The following is a 23,939-nucleotide window of genomic DNA, read 5'->3' on the forward strand; positions in this document are numbered from 1 at the left end:
CTGTTGGGTCTGATGGTATCAACCTTCGACATGGTGGAATATGCGCAATTCCACTCCAGACTGTTGCAGCACCTTATTTTGACCAAATGGAACGGAAATCATCAGACGATAAAGAAGCAGATGATAAAGATTCCAGTGAAAGTAAAAAGGTCTCTAGCGTGGTGGCTACAGACAGACCATTTAAACAAGGGAAGACCTTTTTGGATAAAAGAGTGGCAAGTCCTGACAACAGATGCCAGCCTGCAAGGCTGGGGGGCAGTACTCGGAAGCCTATGGTTCCAGGGAAAATGGACCGCAGGGGAAAGTCGCCTGCCGATAAATCTGTTGGAGATAAGGGCCGTTTACTTGGCTCTAGTTCAGGCAAAGGACAATCTACAAGGAAGACCAGTCCAGATCCGCTCAGACAATGCGACGGCAGTAGCATACCTCAATCATCAAGGAGGAACTCACAGCAAGAGTCTGATGGAGGAAGCAACTCCCATTCTAAAATGGGCAGAACTCCATCTCCCAGGATTGTCAGCAGTATTTGTCACTTGTGTACTAAACTGGGAAGCGGATTTTCTCAGTCGGCACACCATTCAGGAAACCGAATGGGCACTACACCCAGAAGCGTTTCAGACACTGGTGAACAGATGGTGTCTACCGGAGATAGACCTTATGGTGTCTCGTCTAAACAACAAAGTTCCGAGGTACGGATCAAGAACAAGGGACCCAGGAGCGGTCCTTGTAGACGCACTGTCAGTAGAATGGAGGTTTCAGCTGGCATATCTGTTCCCTCCAATATCTCTGTTACCCAGAGTAGTGAGAAAGATAAAACAGGCAAAAGGAGCAATCATTCTAATAGCTCCAGCTTGGCCAAGAAGGCATTGGTACACAGATCTGTGGAGAATGTCTGTGGATGCACCGATACTGCTCCCTCAACGTCCAGATCTACTAATGCAGGGTCCTTGTTGTCACAGTAATCTGGATCGCCTATCTTTGACGGCGTGGCTGTTGAAACCTCTATCTTAGAGGCTAAAGGATTTTCGAAACAAGTAATCCAAAGCATGCTTAGAGCAAGAAAGCCTTCTTCGGCCCGTGTGTATCATAGAATATGGCAAACCTATATTCATTGGTGTTCTGGAAAAAAATTAAATCCGAGATCTTTTAAAGTAGCTAGGATTTTGAATTTCCTTCAGGCAGGATTGGATAAGGGGTTGAAAGTTGCTTCCTTGAGGGTTCAAGTTTCAGCGTTAACTGTATGGTTTCAGCAGAAGATTGCTGATTTACAGGATGTACGTACATTTTTTCAAGGAGTAGTACATATTCAACCTCCATTTGTTCCTCCTGCAGCCCCCTGGGATTTGAATTTAGTTCTTACATTTCTCCAGGGTCCTCTGTTTGAACCACTTGAGAGAGCAGATCTTAAATGGTTAACGGTTAAAGTTCTTTTTATACTGGCAATGGCGTCAGCCAGAAGAGTGTCAGATTTAGGAGCATTATCATGTAAGTCTCCTTTCCTAAGTTTTTTTTCTAGACAGAGCAGTTCTCAGAACGAGATCTAGTTATCTTCCAAAGGTGGTATCAAAGTTTCACCTGAATGAAGAGATTGTAGTCCCAGCTTTTCAGGTATCGGTACTATCTGCGGGAGAAGCGTCGCTGGACGTGGTCCGAGCTTTGAGAATCTACATAGATCGTACTAGTGCCATCAGGAAAACAGATTCCCTCTTCATCCTCTACGGATTCCATAGGAGAGGTTGGCCTGCTAGTAAACAGACGCTGGCGAGATGGCTCCGAATGGTAATATCAGAAGCTTATTCTCATGCAGATCTCCCTATTCCGGCTAATGTCTCTGCACACTCTACACGTAAGGTAGATCCTTCTTGGGCAGCACAGCAGGGTGCTTCAGCAGAACAGATATGTAGGGCAGCCACATGGTCTTCCATAAACACATTCATCAGACATTATGCCTTGGATACTTTTGCCTCTCATGACGCAGACTTCGGGCGAAAGGTCCTCCTGTGCAATCAGGAGCGTCCCCACCACTAAATGGCTTTGGGAATCCCAATGTTATCCTGTGGATAATCCTGTGGACCCAGCCAGAGAAATATACGTTATGGTAAGAACTTACAATTGATAACGGGATTTCTCTTATGTCCACAGGGATCCCACCCTGACGCATCTCATTTGAGGATCTAGACAATCACTAAAACCTCTTCCTTCTTGTATGGAAGGGTGTGCATGTGTGTTCTTATCGCCTAAACAGGTCTCTGCCTGATGTTCCTGCCTAAAATCGCTGTGGAAAGAACTGATCTGAGTCAGGGGGCGGGACTATATGGCGAGGGCCCCAATGCATCCTGGGTGGCCAGAAAGCTCGTGACCGTGTTGGTGCCATTTTCGCTGTCGCTCGACAATATCCCAATGCTATCCTGTGGATACCTGTGGACATAAGAGAAATCACGTTATCAACGGTAAGTTCTTACCATAACGTATATTTTTTCCAGTTTGTCCTGTGGTTCACACCAGCACCTCTGAGACAATACAGCACAAACGCGGTCAGCAACACAAGTTACTTTTAGACACAATGCAAAAGGACGTGTCCCCACGCTTTGTTGCTAGGCCAAAGTCTGTGTGGTCCTGTAAAGTCCGAGTATGTGGTGAAGCGGACGAGCTCCCAACTGTTAAGTTCGATTAACTTTCAGGAAAAGCCAGTACCCTTATTGCACAATGAATCGGGCCGCTGTGGCCACTACGTGTATGCACTAAACCCCTATGTACGCGAGTTGTGTAAGCACGCCAACACGTAGTGAGCACAAAGTAGCTACTCGTGTGACTGAATATACCTTAAACAGAAACAGAATGCGACACCAGTATTTGTATGTTATGTTGTGGTCCAAAGCAGCAACAAATATTTACTCAAAAGGGGATAACAAAGAAATACAACACTAATACAGAGAAGAAGCTACAACCAATGAATACATACGTTAGTTCGCCTGTGCCACCCATATCCGGTACTCAGTCGATCTGGATAGATGACCTTAAGAGCATGAGACTGAGACCGGCCCAGAGGCTTGGCTTTTATACAATATTCCAAAGTACATAACAATAGAAACTAAGCTCTTCATCCATAGGTCAAGGGGCAGGTCATTTACAGTACGAGAGGGGTCATAGGTTGGTTCGAACAGGTGGGCGCTGCTTGGTCCAGGTGTACTTGCTGGAATCCGCCACTGGGTTCCCGTCAAAAGTCAGGAAAATACAGTAAGATATGATTATTGCATTCCTGCGCATAACTATGCGCAGGAACATGCAATTACATGCAGACTGCTATCGGAATGTTGGCCATAATTTCTCTTACGTCCTTGAGGATGCTGGGGACTCCGTAAGGACTATGGGGTATAGACGGCTCCGCAGAAGACATGGGCACTGTAAAGCTTTAGAATGGGTGTGCACTGGCTCCTCCCTCTATGCCCCTCCTTCAGAACTCAGTTAGTTCCTGTGCCCAGTGGAGACTGGATGCACTGCAGGGGAGCTCTCCTGAGTTTCTCTGAAAAAGCTTTTGTTAGGTTTATTACTTTCAGGGAGCACTGCTGGCAACAGGCTCCCCGCTTCGTGGGACTGAGGGGAGAGAAGCAGACCTACTTAACTGATGGGCTCTGCTTCTTAGGCTACTGGACACCATTAGCTCCAGAGGGTCGGAATGCAGGTGTCGTCCTCGCCGTTCGTCCCGGAGCCGCACCGCCATCCTCACAGAGCCGGAAGATAGAAGCCGGGTGAGTATAAGAAGAAAGAAGACTTCAAAGGCGGCAGAAGACTTCAGATCTTCATGAGGTACCGCGCAGTGGTAACGCTGCCCGCCATTGCTCCCAGTTCACACTCACAGGCGCCACAGAAAGGGTGCAGGGCGCAGGGGGGCGCCCTGGGCAGCATAAATATACCTCAAATAGGCACTGGCAGAGTACTTATACTGCGGAGGCAGTATAATTTCAAATCCCCCGCCAGTATAAAGATTTAGAGCGGGATCAAAGCCCGCCATCGAGGGGGCGGAGCTTGATCCTTAAGCACTAACCAGCGCCATTTTCTCCTCAGCATGCTGCAGAGAAGCTGCGCCCGGACTCTCCCCTGCTGATATCAAGTACAGAGGGCCAAAACGAGGGGGGGGGGGCACATTATTTGGCGCAAAAGTTTGGTGTATTACACATTTATATAAAAAGCGCTGACAGGCTGGGACTTTGTCTCAGTATGCAGTGGCGCTGGGTGTGTGCTGGCATACTCTCTCTCTGTCTCTCTTAAGGGCCTTATTGTGGGTCAGTCCCCGTAATATTAGATATCCCAGTGTGTGTGGGGGTGTCTGTACGTGTGTGTCGGCATGTCTGAGGTGGAAGGCTCATCTAGGGAGGAGGCAGAGCAGATGATTGTGGTGTCTCCGTCGGCGGCGCTGACACCTGATTGGATGGATATGTGGAATGTTTTAAATGCTAATGTGACTTTATTACATAAAAGATTGGACAAAGCAGAGTCCAGGGAAAAAGCAGGGAGTCAATCCATGGCTTTGACTGTGTCACAGGGCCCTTCGGGGTCTCAAAAACGTCCCCTTTCCCAGGTAGTAGACACTGATACCGACACGGATTCCGACTCCAGTGTCGACTATGATGATGCTAGGTTGCACCCAAGGGTGACCAAGAGTATTCAATATATGATTGTTGCAATAAAAGATGTTTTGCATATCACTGAGGACCCCTCTGTCCCTGACACGAGAGTCTGCATGTTTAAGGAAAAGAAACCTCAGGTAACTTTTCCCCCATCTCATGAGCTGAACACCTCATTTGAAAAAGCTTGGGAAACTCCAGACAAGAAACTGCAGATTCCCAAGAGAATTATTATGGCGTATCCTTTCCCCTCCCAGGACAGGTTACGGTGGGAATCCTCGCCCACAGTGGGCAAGGCTTTAACGCGCTTGTCAAAATAGGTGGCGCTACCATCCCCTGATACGGCAGCCCTCAAGGATCCAGCTGATCTCAGACAGGAAACTACCTTAAAATCAATTTATACACATACGGGTGCCCTATTAAGACCGGCAGTAGTGTCGGCGTGGGTGGGTAGCGCAGTTGCAGCGTGGGCAGATACCTTGTCGTCTGACATTGACACACTAGATAAAGATACCATTTTGTTGGCCTTGGGTCACATTAAGGACGCAGCATTATATATGAGAGAAGCTGCAAGAGCTATTGGGCTGTTGGGTTCAAGAGCCAATGCCATGGCGATTTCTGCTAGACGGTCCCTGTGGACCCGCCAATGGACAGGTGATGCTGATTCAAAAAGACATATGGAGACTTTGTGAAGTTTTATTTGGGGAGGGCCTCGCGGACCTGGTTACCACAGTTACCGCGGGTAAATCTTCTTTTTTGCCTTATGTTCCCCCACAGCAAAAGAAAACACCGCAATATCAGATGCAGTCCTTTCGGTCGCATAAGTTCAGAAAGGGTCGCGGCTCTTCCTTCTTCGCCAGAGGTAGAGGGAAAGAGCGCCTGCTACGACTAGTTCCCAGGAACAAAAATCCTCCCCAGCCTCTACAAAATCCACCACATGACGCTGGGGCTCCGCTGAGGGAGTCCGCACCGGTGGGGGCACGTCTTTGACTCTTCAGCCAAGTCTGGGTTCAGTCGGACTTGGATCCTTGGGTGGTAGAGATTGTGTCCCGGGGCTACAAACTGGAATTCGAAGATGTGCCTCCTCGCCGATTTTTCAAATCGGCCTTGCCAACTTCCTCCCCAGAGAGGGAAATAGTGGCAGCTGCCATACAAAAGCTGTGTCATCAGCAAGTGATTATCAAGCTTCCCCTACTACAACAGGGGAAGGGTTTTAATTCAAGCCTTTTTGTGGTCCCGAAGCCGGATGGCTCGGTCAGGCCCATTCTGAATCTAAAATCCCTTAACCTATATCTGAAAAGGTTCAAATTCAAGATGGAATCTCTCCGGGCAGTGATCTCCAGCCTGGAAGTGTGTGTGTGTGGGGGGGTTATGGTGTCACTAGATATAAAGGATGCGTACCTTCATGTCCCCATATATCCTCATCAGGCGTACCTGAGATTCGTTGTACAGGATTGTCATTACCAGTTTCAGACGTTGCCGTTTGGGCTTTCCACGGCCCCGAGGATTTTCCCCAAGGTAATGGCGGAAATGATGGTGCTCCTGCGCAAGCAAGGCATCACAATTATCCCATACTTGGACGATCTCCTGATAAAGGCGAGTTCAAGGGAGAAATTGTTACAAAGCGTGTCTCTCTCCCTGAGACTACTACAACAACACGGCTGGATCCTAAATCTACCGAAGTCGCAGTTGGTCCTGACAACTCGACTGTCGTTTTTGGGCATGATTCTGGACACAGAAAAACAAAAGGTCTTTCTCCCAGAGGAAATAGCCCAAGTACTCCAGAACATGGTCAGAGACCTGTTAAAACCAGGAAGAGTGTCAGTTCATCAATGCACTTGTGTATTAGGAAAGATAGTGGCGGCCTACGAGGCCATTCCATTCGGCAGGTTCCATGCAAGGACTTTTCAGTGGGACCTTCTGGACAAGTGGTCAGGGTCCCACCTGCACATGCATCGGAAGATTGCCCTGTCCCCCCGGGCCAGGGTCTCTCTCCTGTGGTGGCTCCAGAGTTCTCACATTCTAGAGGGTCGCAGGTTCGGCATTCAAGATTGGGTTCTTGTGACCACGGACGCAAGCCTCCAAGGATGGGGAGCAGTCACACAGGGAAACAATTTTCAGGGAATATGGTCCCGCCAGGAGGCTTGTCTGCACATCAATGTGCAGGAATTGAGGGCCATTTACAACGGCCTCAAACAAGCGGAGACTCTTCTTCGCAACCTACCTGTTCTAATCCAGTCAGACAACGTCACGGCCGTGGCGCATGTGAACCGCCAGGGCGGGACAAAAAACAGAGCAGCAATGGCAGAAGCCACCAGGATTCTTCGCTGGGCGGAAAATCATGTTAGCGCTCTGTCAGCGGTCTTCATTCCGGGAGTAGACAACTGGGAAGCAGACTTCCTCAGCAGACACGATTTCCATCCAGGAGAGTGGGGACTTCATCAAGAAGTCTTTGCAGAGGTGACAAGTCGTTGGGAACTTCCTCATATAGACATGATGGCGTCACGCCTCAACAGGAAGATTCGGACATATTGTTCCAGGTCGAGGGACCCTCAGGCACCAAATCCTAGCTAAAATGGGTATTCCAGAGGAGGTCATCCCTACTCTTATTAAAGCTAGGAAGGATGTTACGGCAAAACACTAACACCGTATCTGGAGAAAATATGTGTCTTGGTGTGAAGCCAAGGATGCTCCTACTGAGGATTTTCAACTAGGACGTTTTCACCATTTTCTGCAGTCAGGTGTGGATATGGGCCTGAAGTTAGGCTCCATTAAGGTGCAGATTTTTGCCATATCCATATTTTATTAGAAGGAATTGGCTTTCTCCCAGAAGTCCAGACTTTTGTAAAAGGTGTGTTGCACATCCAACCTCCTTTTGTGCCCCCGGTGGCACCATGGGACCTTAACGTGGTGTTACAGTTCCTTAAGTCACACTGGTTTGAACCGCTTCAAACCGTTGAATTGAAGTTTCTCACTTGGAAAGTGGTCATGCTATTGGCCTTGGCATCTGCGAGGTGGGTGTCCGAATTGGCGGCCTTGTCTTACAAGAGCCCCTATCTGATTTTCCATGCGGATCGAGCAGAGTTGAGAACTCGTCCTCAATTTCTGCCTAAAGTGGTTTCGTCATTTCATATGAACCAACCTATTGTGGTGCCCGTGGCTACGGGGGCCTTGGAGAATTCCAAGTCCCTTGATGTAGTCAGGGCCTTAAAGATTTATTTAGCCAGAACGGCTACGGTTCGGAAAACAGATGAACTGTTTGTCCTGTATGCAGCCAACAAGGTTGGCACTCCTGCATCTAAGCTCGCTGGATCTGTAACATGATTCAGCAGGCTCATTCTATGGCTGGATTGCTGGTACCAAATACAGTAAAGGCCCATTCCACTAGGAAGGTGGGCTCTTCTTGGGTGGCTGCCCGAGGCGTCTCTGCATTACTACTTGGTCGGGGTCAAACAGTTTTGCTAAGTTCTACAAGTTTGATACCCTGGCTGATGAGGACCTCGTGTTTGCTCAGTCGGTGCTGCAGAGTCATCCGCACTCTCCCGCCCATTCTGGAGCTTCGGTATAAACCCCATGGTCCTTACGGAGTCCCCAGCATCCTCTAGGACGTAAGAGAAAATAAGATTTTAAACCTAACGGTAAATCTTTTTCTCCTAATCCGTAGAGGATGCTGGGCGGCCGTCCCAGTGCGGAAACATTCTGCAAGACTTGTATATAGTTATTGCATACTTAAGGGTTAAAGTTGAGATCAGTCTTTGGCTGATGCTGTTTTGTTCATACTGTTAACTGGTTATTATTTACCATGTTGTACGGTATGTATGGTGTGGGCTGGTTGTATCTCGCCCTTAGATAACAAAATCCTTTTCCTCGTGCTGTCAGTCTCCTCTGAGCACAGTCCTAACTGAGGTCTGGAGGAGGGGCATAGAGGGAGGAGCCAGTGCACACCCATTCTAAAGCTTTACGGTGCCCATGTCTCCTGCGGAGGCGTCTATACCCCATGGTCCTTATGGAGTCCCCAGCATCCTCTACGGACTAGGAGAAAAAGATTTACTGGTAGGTTTAAAATCTTATTTTACTGTACATGTGGATACCAAATACTATGTTCTGATCTATTTCTGTCCCCTCACATCCTGTAAAGGTGAATACCTCCCTTGCTGTGCCTTCCAAGTAAGTGTAAGTTGCTGGTGTGATGCGTGTAGACTATGTGTAAATAATGCACTAAGTGAATGAAATATGTCTCTGTGGCTTTTCTATGCGTATGCTACCGTATTTACTCATACCACGCGCTAATACGCACTACCTGCGAGCACATGTACGCTGCGTGTGAGTATGCGCACGCACGGCCGAACACGTGCACGCACATAGACCACTCTGAATGAGGTTTGTATGTGTAGTGTGAGTGTGTAATATTTTTGACTTTGACACTACCTTACCAATACTTCCAGGAGTAACGTTAGGAGACATTTCTCTGATCCATCAGCTCATATGACTGATGTTATTATTCATCTAGAATCTCCAATTCATACGCTATGTTCCCCATCCATTGTTTTACATTGGTGCTGACATAGGATTTGGCGAGTGACTACATCTCCATTTATACTTCATGGTTAGTTACCAGTACAAGAGAGAGATATATCTAAGTCTTATTATAATATTACATTTGTTATTGTGAGTGTTCTCAGGAGGGTGGACACAATGATAGTCTGAGACACAATATTATAAAGCCTTCATTAAAAGTTATGTTTTATTATACACACACATTTACAATTAAGTGTCCCAGAGAGTCGTCTTCTCCTATTGTTTACAAGATTAATATTGTTCCAGAAAATGTCACATTTCCATAATGTATTTTATTTCCAGCAGATGGACACACAAGCAGGAATATCTCAGAAGGACATCTAATGTTATCGCTGGATTGTGAAAGAAGAGATAATGACAGTAGACAGGATTCTTCAGGAGCTAATCCCATTACCCCAATTATTCATCCAACTCTATCAACTGATCCCTCTGATCCTGGGAAATGTTCTCCTGATCACTCTGATATTGGTGCATCTGTTACAGCTCTGACAGTAGATACAGTGTTTCCCTGTTCTATAGATGTCAAATATTTTACACAGAACACTAACCCACAGGCAGGTGAGAGGCCATTTCCGTGTTCTGATTGTGGGAAATGTTTTACATACAAATCGTATCTTCTTAGACATCACAGAAGTCACACAGGTGAGAAGCCATTTCCATGTTCTGAGTGTGGGAAATGTTTTGCACACAAATCAGATCTTGTTCAACATCACAGAAGTCACACAGGTGAGAGGCCATTTCCATGTACTGAGTGTGGGAAATGTTTTGCACGGAAATCACATCTTGTTGAACATCAGAGAAGTCACACAGGTGAGAAGCCATTTCCATGTTCTGAGTGTGGGAAATGTTTTGCACACAAATCAGATCTTGTTTCACATCAGCGAAGTCACACAGGTGAGAATCCATTTCCATGTTCTGAGTGTGGGAAATGTTTTGCACACAAATCAGATCTTCTTAGACATCAGAGAAGTCACACAGGGGTGCAGCCATTTTCTTGCTCTGAGTGTGGGAAATGTTTTTCCTGGAAATCGCAACTTGTTACACATCAGCGAAGTCACACAAGTGAGAAGCCATTTCCATGTTCTGAGTGTGGGAAATGTTTTGCACAGAAATCACTTCTTGTTATACATCAGAAAAGTCACACAGGTGACAATCCATTTTCTTGCTCTGAGTGCAGGAAATGTTTTACCCAGAAATCACTACTTGCTACACATCAGCGAAGTCACACAGGTGAGAAGCCATTTCCATGTTCTGAGTGTGGGAAATGTTTTGCACACAAATCAGATCTTGTTAAACATCACAGAATTCACACAGGTGAGAAGCCATTTCCATGTTCTGAGTGTGGGAAATGTTTTGCACACAAATCAGATCTTGTTTCACATCAGCGAAGTCACACAGGTGAGAAGCCATTTCCATGTTCTGAGTGTGGGAAATGTTTTGCACACAAATCAGATCTTGTTACACATCAAAGAAGTCACACAGGTGAGAAGCCATTTCCATGTTCTGAGTGTGGGAAATGTTTTGCACACAAATCAGATCTTCTTAGACATCAGAGAAGTCACACAGGTAAGAAGCCATTTTCTTGCTCTGAGTGTGGGAAATTTTTTGCACTCAAATCATTTCTTGTTAGACATCACAGAATTCACACAGGTGAGAAGCCATTTCCATGTTCTGAGTGTGGGAAATGTTATGCACACAAATCAGATCTTGTTTCACATCAAAGAAGTCACACAGGTGAGAAGCCATTTCCATGTTCTGAGTGTGGGAAATATTTTGCACACAAATCAAATCATCTTAGACATCAGAGAAGTCACACAGGTGAAAAGCCATTTTCTTGCTCTCAGTGTGGGAAATGTTTTTCCCGGAAATCAAAACTTGTTATACATCAGCGAAGTCACACAGTTGAGAATCCATTTCCATGTTCTGAGTGTGGGAAATGTTTTACACAGAAATCACATCTTGTTAATCATCAGCAAAGTCACACAGGTGAGAGGCTATTTCCATACTCTGAGAAATAAATCAGCTCTTGTTGCACAAAATAGACATCACTCAGGTGAGGAACCATTTTAATCTTCTGGAGTATACTTCTTGCCATGCATTGTTCTTCAAGGTTCTTATCCTATCTCCTCTGCTTTTTGCAATATACATGTTACCACTGGGTGAAATAATCAGATGTCATACCCTCATCTACCACTGCTATACAGATGACCTGTCTTTGCTCCAGGTACTGAGAACTCAGTACCAATCCTAAATGGTTGTCTAGCTGAGCTCCAGGTGTGGGTGATGCCAGTTGGCTGTGACTCAGTCCTGGCGAAACAGGTCCTTATGATAGAAGCTCACCAACAAAGGACAGGGCTACAGCTCAGCTTTGCAAACCAGCCAGACGTGCACTTGGGGGTTCAGAGTTACAAAATGCTGATCATGTGCGGAATCTTGGTGTCCTGGATGGTGGAGTGACACTTAGACATCAGGTATCTGCCACAATCATATACTCATCTGAAGAACATAGCCAGACTCCAGCACTTTATTCCCTCAGAAGATCTACCTACAGTCATACATGTACTTGTATCATCACACATAGACAACTGCAATGTCCTCTACCTGGGTCTCCCAGCAAAAGAATTGCACCACTTGTAGCTTGTTCAGAATGCAGCAGCCAGGCTGTTACCTAACCAGCCCGTTCCTGCCACATAACACCCATTCTCTGCTCCCTTCACCGGCTGCCTGTAAGATGGTGACAATTACATAATCTTACTGACTTTCCCAGCCCTACATGATCAGGGTCCATGGTACCAGAAGCAGCTTCTGCCTCCTTACTGCCCTGCTTTTTTCCACCTGCATATGAAAGACTGTTACCAGAAGTACCAAGAATCCCCAAGCAGTGTTGAGATGTCAGAGGGGGAGACAGGGTGGTGGCACTAGTGCTGTAGCGGGAGCTGTCTGATGCACTGTCTATGGGTAATATTGTCCCCAAGCAGCGCTGAGCTGGCAGAGGGACACGGAGGCTGGCAGTAGTGAGGGGGAGACAGGATGGGTGGCAATAGTGTGGAGGAGACAGGGAGGGTGGCAATAGTGGAGGGAGATGGGGGGATGGCAATAGTGGAGGGAGGCAGGGCGGTTGCAGTAGGGGGAGACGTCTGGTGGTTGTAGTATGGGGGGAGACAGGGTGGTTGGCAGTAGTGGGGGGAGAGTGCGGGTGGCAGTAGTGAAAGGAGACAGGGCGGGTGGCAGTAGTGGAAAGAGAGTGCAGATGACAGTAGTGAAAGGAGACAGGGTGGGTGGCAGTAGTGGGGGGAGACAGTGCAGGTGGTAGTAGTGGAGGGAGACAGGGTGATGGCAGTAGTGGAGGGAGACGGGGCAGGTGGCAGTAGTGGTAGACGGTGGTGGCAGTAGTGGGAAGACAGGGTGGGTGGCCGTAGTGGAGGGAGACGGGGTGGGTGGCAGTAGTGGGGTTAGACACGGGGCGGATGGCAGTAGTGGGGGGAGACGGTGGTGGTAGTGGGGAGAGACCGGGTGGGCGGCAGTAGTTGGGGGAGACAGGGTGGATGGTCACAGTGCAGTACCAGGGGATGCTGGAGGCAGTAAAGAGGTATGGGTCCCGCACAGAACCAGTTGATAATTTGACTTAATTATGCTTATGTCTAATTAATCCCTTGTATGTGTTACTGTTATTTGCTGTGTCAGCCTTCAAGTGTGTTCTGTGTAATAATCCTGAAAGAAGTGCTGCTACTGAACTAATCATTTTAATTAACTTTGAAAAGATGAGATATGAGGTGCACTCTGGAAGCTTATAGGGAGTTAATCAAAGATGAACGCAGATATGACATCACACAGCCCCACCGGAAAATGGTCCCGGCCCTCCAGCATATAGATTGACAAAAATCTGTATATTAAAGATATGAAATGAAGTTGTTTAAAAACAAAAGATTTCTGTTGAGTATTTGTCTCTGTATTATCTTATTTTCAGATAATTGTCACTATGATGACAGAAACAATTTCCTGTTACTGTGTCACTTGTTACTTTTGTGGCCACATTATATCAGTGTTGCTGTGTATAAATCTCCCGTCTGGTGTGTAAAGGTGGGTACACACGCTGCCATTGTGACTGTGCGATTTCCCTTGAGCTGGCCGGAGCCCAGAACAACCAATATTGACTAAAAGTACATGTGATTTTGGCTATGTCCGATTTTGACAGCTCATGTGATTAGTGGGATGACATTACAGGTGGGGGTGTCATAGCTGGGTTACGATGTGCACCCGGACTAGTACTGGACACTGCATCTGGTCTTGAGCGCTGTGGACAGAACTGGGCTGGCTTAAGAATTGGTCTGATTCAGGTGTGGTAGTCAGGCAGTATGAACTGTGATGGTAGGTGACCGGCTGTGGGTACTGGAACACTGATGGGAGCCACCAGTGCAATGTGTAGCGGGGTAACACCTATAGAGAGAGTCATGTGAGAACTGGAGAGGAACGGAATGCTGGGAGGAACAGCAATGCAAGAGAGGCTCGTGTCACTGGCTGGAACCAGTGTGGTAGCTGTGAAGAGGGTGAAGTCTATGGTAATGACTAGAAGAAGCTGAGGGCATCAGCAATAATTGTAGACGCGGCTGAGGATGTTGGCAATACTTGTAGACGAAGCTGAGGATGTCAGCAACACTTGTAAACGAAGCTGAGGATGTCAGCAATACTTGTAGATGAAGCTGAGTACTTCAGCAATACTTGTAAACGAAGGATGGTAACTTGTACTGAGTCTATTACCAGCAGAAGATTCTAGAGCTCACTCCAGGCTGAGAAACACCAAAGCACTGACAGCTTGTTAGTGCTGAGAGCTGGAACTTATACCCAGTGCTTGCAGCTGAGTAGATGAACAGCTCACATGACACTGAGAGACTCCGGGTTGGCTCCTGGAGAATCAGCTGGATGGAGACTGTCATGGCACTGCCCATGGAGAGGAGCAGTGGGAACTCCGGCGTGCTGTGGCCTGGTCCAACGGCCGCCAGCAGGGAGACGCTGTAGCACAATCATGGATAACGCAGCGAGCGGCAGGACACAGCGGAGACGTGCTTGAACGAGGGATCACACCAAGGCTTGTGGCAGAAGTAGACCAAGGCGCGACTGGGGAGCGCAGGTAACCTCCGTTTTGTGACGGGGTCTCTTTCTGTGTAAATAAATAGTGGCAGACATTTTATATCAGTGCATTAATGTGGAGTGGGGGCAATGGCCTGTCCGGAAGCTGCAATTGCATCATGTGATTTCCTCTCATTTCCATATTCCCTTCTGCTGTGTGTGTGTGTGTGTATATATATATTTTTTTTTAAATATTTTTAAAAATAATAAATTATGTCTGTTCAAATGTTCTATTTCTTTTTTACTTGTAGGTGAATTAGGGTTGTTGTATTTAAATAATAAACTTACCTGACCCTTTCCTGGAAACGTACATGTATGAAGGTATGGGAGATACCTGCTGCAGTCCCTTCTACTTACATTTGGGAGGTACGGTTGTTTTGGGGGGAATTAGCAGCAAATATTAAATGATACATTGCCTCCATAACGTCTCGCTGACCCTCTGATTTTTACAAAAATATGTTACACAAAATGACATTTGCATTAACAACTATTAATTAAACAAGAAAAACACTATTTTTTTCAAAAAAAACTTTCTACATTAAAAAATAGAAGAAAATCACCAATTCTGGTCTGGATTCATTGACTCTATCAGGAGAACAAGAGCCTTTTTAGCAAGGACTATGCCAACAGTAACCAGTAGAGGAATCGGGCGTATCCCACAGAATATCAGCGCTGCCACCATACATTGGGTATAGAAGATAAAGGGCAGATTTCTGAACAGTGCTTTTAGAAGGAACATAAGTGCATAGATCACAATGATCAGAAGTCTGGGACAATGAGGTCAAGAAACCAACGCTGTGGTACTAATGACCTCAATACAGGTCACTTGGAGCAAGAGACTAGGGTAAGGGCAGCAACAATTTTTTTAAACAACTAAAAATCCAGTTTGAAAAAAAAAAATCATAAATGTAAAAAAATGAGGATTGTCCAGTACAGAGGACTGTGTACTCAGCATGTCTAAGTACATACCACTGGACGATGCGCTGGAATGGGAGGAGGGGGTGGGCTGTATGGGTCCCGGCAGAAAACAGCTCATCTGTTGAGGAGGGTTTCCTGGCACATAATGCATGGGTTGGTGATGTGGGTGGTGGCACATTTGAGAGAGTCGTTGTTTGTGCATCAAGAACCAGACACTTGTAGATTTTTTGATCCTCCATCAGTCGCATCTCTGCCGTGATGTAATTGCCAACAGATTGCTCCAAGTCCGGGGGCCTATTAAGAACCTCCTCAGCGTGAGTAAAAACTGTTGTGAGCTGGTTGGGGCAGAAGTGGGTTTCCAGATAACCTCCGTTGTTTCAAGGGTCATGACTATGGGGTTGGGTCGTCCACTTCAGTTGCCTCACTTATGGAAGGCTCCACTTCCAGCTCCGGTGTAATATCCTGCAATATAAAACAAAAATGATCTCCATGTAAAAATGTGTGGGTGCAATACAATACAAATGTGTGTGTACTTACCAGATCCAGACTCTCTGATGCCTTCTCTTCCACAAGAGTGGGAGAATCCGGATCCAGATGACACTGTGACCTTATCCTTGGCTCTTGCTCCAAAGTGATTTTCATGAGGTCATAATACTACAGTGTTGGCTTGTAAATCTCATCCGTCCCTGCTCCTGAATGTTGCGATTCCATGTACCTATTGTGCTCCTACAAAAACACTGTTGGAAAATTTGTGAGCTTCTTTACCCAATTTAGGTCTGCAGCGCTGTTCCTGGCTCTACTGTATCTGATCAGCTGCTCATATGCCTGATTCCTCTTTGTCCTGTTGGCATAGTCAACACTTATTACACACCACAGGCACTCGTTCTCCTGATACAATTCAATGAATCCAGACCAGAATTTCTGACTTTCATCTGCTGATTTATCTGTGGGAAAAATATACACAATTTAACTACATTGTACAAGTGTAATGTACACACCTATGTCATACAACCTGTATAGTAACGCACAAGCAGCAACTTGAATTATGAGCACCCAGCTGACTCATATCCAGCGCCGTTACATATTATTACACACTGTAATGCCCATTACACATTATTACACACCGCAATGCCCTTTACACATTATTACACACCGCGATGCCCTTTACACATTATTACACACCGTAATGCCCATTACACATTATTACACACCGTACTGCCCATTACACATTATTACACACCGTACTGCCCATTACACATTATTACACACTGTAATGCCCATTACACATTATTACACACTGTAATGCCCATTACACATTATTACACACCGTACTGCCCATTACACATTATTACACACCGTACTGCCCATTACACATTATTGCACACTGTAATGCCCATTACACATTATTACACACTGTAATGCCCATTACACATTATTACACACTGTAATGCCCATTACACATTATTACGCTGCATTATTAACATTAAACATTATTACGCCCTGTAATGCCCATTACACATTATTACGCTGCATTATGCACATTACACATTATTACACACCGCAATTCCCTTTACACATTATTACACACCATAATGCCCATTACACATTATTACGCTGCATTATGCCCATTACACATTATTACACACCGTAATGACCATTACACATAATTACACACCGTAATGCCCATTACACATTATTACACACCGTACTGTCCATTACACATTATTACACACTGTAATGCCCATTACACATTATTACACACCGTAATGCCCATTACACATTATTACACACTGTAATGCCCATTACACATTATTACACACCGTACTGCCCATTACACATTATTACACACCATAATGCCCTTTACACATTATTACACACCATAATGCCCATTACACATTATTACATACCGTAATGCCCATTACACATTATTACACACCGCAATGCCCTTTACACATTATTACACACCTTAATGCCCATTACACATTATTACTCACCGCAATGCCCTTTACACAACGTTATGCCCATTACACATTATTATGCACATTACACATTATTACACACCGTAATGCCCATTACACATTATTACGCTGCATTATGCACATTACACATTATTACACACTGTAATGCCCATTACACATTATTACGCTGCATTATGCACATTACACATTATTACACACCGCAATGCCCTTTACACATTATTACACACCATAATGCCCATTACACATTATTACGCTGCATTATGTCCATTACACAAAATGACACACCGTTATGCACATTACACATTATTACACACCGTTATACCCATTACACATTATTACACACCGTAATACACTTTACACATTATTACACACTGTAATGCCCATCTCCTATATAATAGCCCAGATCTGTGACTCTGTGCCTGTTTGTCTAATGCTGGGCGTGTCTAGGAAATCTCATTGGGTTAGCAGCAGGTCTATAACACAGTCCACAGCTAATTAGGCGAGAAACACCCTCTCACACAGGTTACATCCAATGGGAGGCTCTGCCCTTTGGCTGCTGTGTGGTCCCAGAGCAGGATTATCAATGGGACTGATGGAGCTGCAGCTCCATGCCCACACCCCAAAATAGGCCCACTGCATCTGCAGCAATATACTCTCCAACAAGTTACACATAACAATCGGTACAAATTTGAAAAGGGCTTTTCCTATACTTTCAATGGAAATTTGTAGAGCCAAAAATCAGTAGAGACCATAAAAAAGGTTCTCTACCTTCCACAAAGGTACAGTTGGAGGGTATGCCACTGCATCTTCAGCAAGTTTTTGCGCTGTAGATAGGGAAAAAATCCTTTTACTGCAGCGTCCTATGTCCTGCTGCCAGTCCACCTGCCCCCTCCGGTATCAAAAGTCCCCACTCCCTAGCCGCAGCGCAGGTGGAACAAAAGCTGCTGCGGCCACTGGCATAGATGTGTAGGAAAGTGGCGCAGCAGAAGGCTTTCATAGCCCTCCCTGTGGTGCATACTCTCTGAGCCCCGGAGCCTCCTCTGCACATGATGTCACAGAAGTGCCTCCTCGCCACAGCCGCGCCCATATCCCCAGAGGCCCTGACTTTGCAACACAGCACCTGGGCTGCCGGCCTGGAAGCCCCGAGATGGCTAATGTAACAGATAGCGTGTGTGATATTGCAGAGGGTAATGCCTGGACGCTGAATCAATGTAAAAGGTGACAGTGCTGTGCAATGCAGTGGGTGTGCAGTGTCACTGATACTGCACAGCACTCTCACCTTTTACATTGATTCAGCAAGTCAGTTCTGCCAGCTAGTAACTATTGTTAGCGCCGGTGTCTCAACGAGCTGCATTAGACGCACTAAATAAACTACAGCTCCCATTAGCCCTTATCGCTGAAGCATTCCTGCACTTAGGCCTACTGGGAGCTGTAGTTTATTGAGTGCATCATCTTCCCTGTAATGTGGCGCATTGGGACATTGTCGCTAACAATAGGGATTGGCTGCTGTGCGAGTCTCCGGGAGAACCACTGACAAAGGGATGACAGCAGCTTAGCTGCTTTAAGGAGGTGAAGCAGGAGAAGCATTTACCGCCCCTCCCCCAATCGCAGTATCTCTGGGCCCCATCCATTCCTATGTGTCTGCAGCATGAGAGGCGGCCATGTTGGAGACCAAAATGGCTCAGGAACCAATGGGGCTTCTCAGTGTAAGTGTCCAGCCAATCCTGGTACATTTCCTCCTTTAAAAAGGGGCAGCTTGTTGCACTCTCTGCCAGTGCTTTGTTGTTGCTTAGTAAAAGCCCAGCTCTGTGCTCCCACATATAGATTCTGTGTCTCCAGGTAGTCTCAGTTCCCACTCCGCTCCCTGTCCATACCTGCTTTCCACCGCTGCATACTACCGGCCAGCACTCCAGTACACCACCCACAGATACCTGTGCTCCGGTTGGTACTTTGTGTTCCCTGGGACCCTGTGGGGTCTGCCAATCCCTTCAGAGTTCTTCAGCTACATCTTTGAATATCCATGTTCTTCAGCCATGTCTTTGAATATCTGAGTTTTTCAGCTACGTCTTTGAATATCCATGTTCTTCAGCCACGTCTTCTAATACTCAGTATCTATTCATCATCAGAGTTCTTCAGCCATGTCTTTAATTATCCAATCACCACATTTCTTCAGAGTTCTTTTTCCACGTCCTTCTGATATCCAGCAACCATATTTCTTCAGAGTTTTCAGCCCCATCTTTACGTATTCAGTTTCTTCACTCCTATTGAACTATATCTAAATACTCAGACTCTACCAGTAATTTACAATTTCCTGGTCTGTTGCGTCAATCATTTCACAGACCTTCATTCTTGAGTGTCTATCATACGTAAACCTGTATGTTGTTCTCTCATTAAAGTATATGAGAAGAAACTATCTTTGTCCTCCTCATTTCCTCCACACAAGGGCATCTACTCCTTTAGCTATTCCACTCCCAACAGATTCACAAAAACCGCATTGCATTCGGTGACTGTGGCCCTCATTCCGAGTCGTTCGCTCGGTATATTTCATTGCATCGCAGTAAAATTCCGCTTAGTACGCATGCGCAATATTCGCACTGCGACTGCGCCAAGTAATTTAACAATGAAGATAGTATTTTTACTCACGGCTTTTTCTTCGCTCCGGCGATCGTAATGTGATTGACAGGAAATGGGTGTTACTGGGCGGAAACACGGCGTTTCAGGGGCGTGTGGTTAAAAACGCTACCGTTTCCGGAAAAAACGCAGGAGTGGCCGGAGAAACGGAGGAGTGTCTGGGCGAACGCTGGGTGTGTTTATGACGTCAAACCAGGAACGACAAGCACTGAACTGATCGCAGATGCCGAGTAAGTCTGAAGCTACTCTGAAACTGCTAAGTAGTTTGTAATCGCAATATTGCGAATACATCGGTCGCAATTTTAAGAAGCTAAGATTCACTCCCAGTAGGCGGCGGCTTAGCGTGTGTAACTCTGCTAAAATCGCCTTGCGAGCGATCAACTCGGAATGAGGGCCTGTATTCGTTAGGCCACAGCCACCTGTGGTTAAAGCAAGCACCCCATGTGTATATGTGATGTGTTTTGTCAGATTTGCGGCCCCATTTTAAAAAAAGTCAGATTGAATCTGAAAAGCGTGGCACCACAACAATGGAGACCATCTGGAAGTCATATTAATGAGATAGGGGCCCAGTGGTACAGTGCATTGCATATTTATGTCCAATTGATAGCAAAGAAACCAGAAAATCTTTCAGAGATAATAAAGCTGTTTATGCTAATAAAATCCAGGATTTAGTACATATTGTAATGACAAAATGAATAGCTAGCGTGAACGGGTGACAGCATGGCTGGGGGAGGTGCTCTGGTACAGGCATACAGTAAGCTCAGCGGGAATGAATACTAATGAGTGATCAATGGGGTGGTGCAGAAGCCTGCATTGAGTTGCATACTGTAGTGTAGGGAGCTGCCTAGTCTGTGAACAATACCGTGTAAATAGTGCCTCATACCGTGGCATAGATTACCGTAGAAAATAATTTTGTTTTTTTTCAGAATTAAAGGGGAGAAGCGAGAAACCAAATAACTTTATTGAATTAAAAATAATAAATAAATACTTAAAAAATAATAATAATTGCGCACCCTGCTGAGTATCAAACCCAGGAGTACACACATTGCGGGCGGACACTGTATTCATTGGGCCACAGCCAGCTGTGGTAAGAGTAAGCACCCCTGGTGTATATGTAATATGTTTTGTCTGATTTGTGGCCCCGTTTTTAAAAAAAAAGTCAGATTGAATCCGTCAAGCATGGCGGCACAGCAATGGAGACCATCTGGAAGTCATATTAATGAGATGCGAACCCGGTGGTACAATGCATTACATATTTCTGTCCATTTGATAGGAACTAAATCTCAAATCATTTCTGAGATAATAAAGCTGTTTATGCTAATAAAATCCAGGATTTAGTACACAATGTAAGGACAAAATGAATAGTGTGAACAGGGCGGCAGCGTGGCATTGTATTTTGTAGAATGGGACCTTTTTTTTATATAAAGGGAAGTAGCAACACACCGCATAACTTTATTGCATTAAAAGGTAAGAAATAAATACATAAAAAAATAATAATAATTGTGCCCCGCTGGGGTGCACTCATTGTGGGCTGTGACTGTATTCATTAGGCCACAGCCAGCTGTGGTAAGAGTAAGCACCCCTGGTGTATATGTGATGTGTTTTGTCAGATTTGCTGCCCCATTTAAAAAAAATCAGATTGAATCCGACAAGCGTGGCGGCACAATGGAGACCATCTCAGAATCAACTTTATTGGCCAGGTATACTTGCGTATACTAGGAATTGTTTGCGGTTACAGAGCATCGCCAGATACAACATGGAGGGGGGGATATTTAACATGGAACAATACATAACATGTAGACATACATACATACATACATACATACATAGTACATAGCATATTGTAGATTACTACGTGAACACTATGCAAGATAGTATCTCAGTTTATAGCTTCAGGCATTTCAGACATTGTTTAGTAGATGAACAGCTAGTGGGAAGAAGCTTTTAGAGGTTATGGTCGACTTGGTGGGAATGGACCTATAACGCCTGCCTGATGGGAGAGTTTAAACAGGACGTGGCCACTTGACTCTGGTCATGTATATGTCATGGACAGAGGAGAGATTGACCCTGATGACCTCTTCTGCCAACCTCACCACCCTCAGTAGCCACCGTCTGTCGCAGTCTTTGGCAGCTCCATACCATACTGTGATTGATGAGCATAGGACAGTCTCCACAATGGCGGTGTAGAAAATGAGCATCAGCTTCTGCGGGATGTTGAATTTCCTGAGTTGCCTCAGAAAGAACATTCTTTGTTGTGCCTTCTTGATGATGGAGCCTATGTTTGCCCCCATTTGAGACCGTGAGAGATATTAGACCCAAGGAATTTGAAGTAGTCAACCCGTGGCACCACACTGTCAGCAATCACTAGTGGGAGCATGGTAGCAGGTTTTTTCTGAAGTCCACTACCATCTCGACCGTTTTGATGGGGTTTAGGTTAAGGTTGTTCTTACTACACCACAGAGTTAGCCAGTCCACCTCGCGTCTGTATGCCGACTCATCTCCTTCCTTGATTAAATCAATGATGGTGGTGTCATCTGTGAATTTTATGATTTTTAGCGGATGCTTGACCGAGATACAGTCATTGGTGTATAGAGAGAAGAGCAGGGGGGAGAGGACACAACCCTGGGGGCCCCCGTGCTGATCAAGCGCACGTCTGATGAGAACTTCCATGCTTTCACTTGTTCCCTCGCTGTCAGGAAGTCCATGATCCAGGAGCATGTTGGTGCTGGAACCCCTAGGGAGAGATGTTTTGGTTGCAGGATACATGGGACAATTGTATTGAAAGCTGAGCTGAAGTTGACAAAAAAGGACTCTAGCATAGGTGCCTGGACGGTCCAGGTGCTGCAGAAGTTAGTGTAGCCCCAAGTTGACTGCGTCCTCGATGCTCGTGTTTGCATGGTAGGTGAACTGCAGGGGATCTAGGTGAGCGTTCGTCACTTCTCTCAGGTGGTTCAGTACTAGCCGCTCGAACACTTTCATGGCCACTGATGTTAGGGCAATTGGCCTGTAGTCATTCAGATCTTTAGCGGTTGCGATCTTGGGAACCGGGACAATTGTTGAGCATTTGAAGCAGGAGGTAACCTTGCACGTCTCCAGCGAGGTGTTAAAGATCCTGGTAAAGATGGGTGCAAGCTGAGCAGCGCAGGACTTTAGGGAAGATGGCGATATGCAATCTGGGCTTGTTGCTTTCCTGGGATTGCCCTTGTTGAACATGTCTTCCACCGCTCCTATATCAACCCACAGAACCTGGGAGGGGGCAGCTATGCTTTGGTCAGGGGTGGGATTGAGACCAGGGGCTGCTTCCTCAAACCTGCAGTAAAAGTTGTTCAGCTCATCTGCCAGTTTTTGGTGCATGACGATGGGGGTTTCTTGTAGCTAGTCATGACTTGCATGTCTCTCCAGACTGATGCGGGTTCGTTGGCTGAGAGGTTTTTTGTCAGCTTGTTGGAGAATTGCTTTTTTGCCAGCCTAATCTCGTGGGTCAGGGAGTTTGTAGTAATTTTGTACAGAGCTCCGTCTCCGCTGCGATGGGCCTCCTCCTTGGCCTGACGGAGCTTCTTGAGTTAAGCGCTGAACCACGGCTTATTGTTGAAGGAGCGGAATGTCTTGATTGGCACGCACATGTCCTCACAGAAACTGATGTAGGATGTCACTATGTCGGACAGTTCGTCCAGGTCAGTAGATGAGGATTCAAAGACCCTCCAGTCTGTGCAGTCAAAGCAGGCCTGTAGCTTCTGCTTAGCTTGTTCAGCTTTTTGTGGACCTAACTACGGGTTTTACCTTTCTTAGCAGCTGGGTGTAGGTTGGGAGGAGCTGAACAGTGGTCGGCAAGGTCCAGGGCTGCACGGGGGATAGACCGGTAGGCATCCTTAATGGTGGTGTAACAATGGTCCAGGGTGCGCCATTCCCTGGTGGGGCATTTGACCTACTGCCTGAACTTTGGTATCTCCTGGCTCAGGTTTGTGCTGTTGAAGTTGCCCAGTACTATGAGTGGTGAGACCGGATATTTCAGTTCTGCATCCGATATCCTGATGGGCTTAGTTTGCACTTGCATGGGTGAATATACACTCCCACCAGGACT

The 23,939-nt window shown here is 46.0% G+C and overlaps 1 protein-coding gene across 1 annotated transcript in view; it reads right to left on the reverse strand.

The window, feature by feature from the left end:
• The window catches only part of LOC135056207 (uncharacterized), a 212,970-nt gene that overhangs the window by 164,899 nt on the left and 24,132 nt on the right, over positions 1-23,939 (reverse strand). The window contains exons 4-8 of the mRNA XM_063961078.1: positions 22,817-23,168; positions 22,309-22,648; positions 16,014-16,192; positions 15,786-15,872; positions 15,674-15,710 (exon numbers count right to left, since the gene is read on the reverse strand). Of these exons, the coding sequence (XP_063817148.1) occupies positions 15,674-15,710; positions 15,786-15,872; positions 16,014-16,192; positions 22,309-22,648; positions 22,817-23,168 (995 nt within the window). The remainder of the gene's footprint in view (positions 1-15,673; positions 15,711-15,785; positions 15,873-16,013; positions 16,193-22,308; positions 22,649-22,816; positions 23,169-23,939) is intronic.

Source organism: Pseudophryne corroboree, chromosome 3, assembly GCF_028390025.1.
Source record: "Pseudophryne corroboree isolate aPseCor3 chromosome 3, aPseCor3.hap2, whole genome shotgun sequence".
Classification (NCBI taxonomy): domain Eukaryota; kingdom Metazoa; phylum Chordata; class Amphibia; order Anura; family Myobatrachidae; genus Pseudophryne; species Pseudophryne corroboree.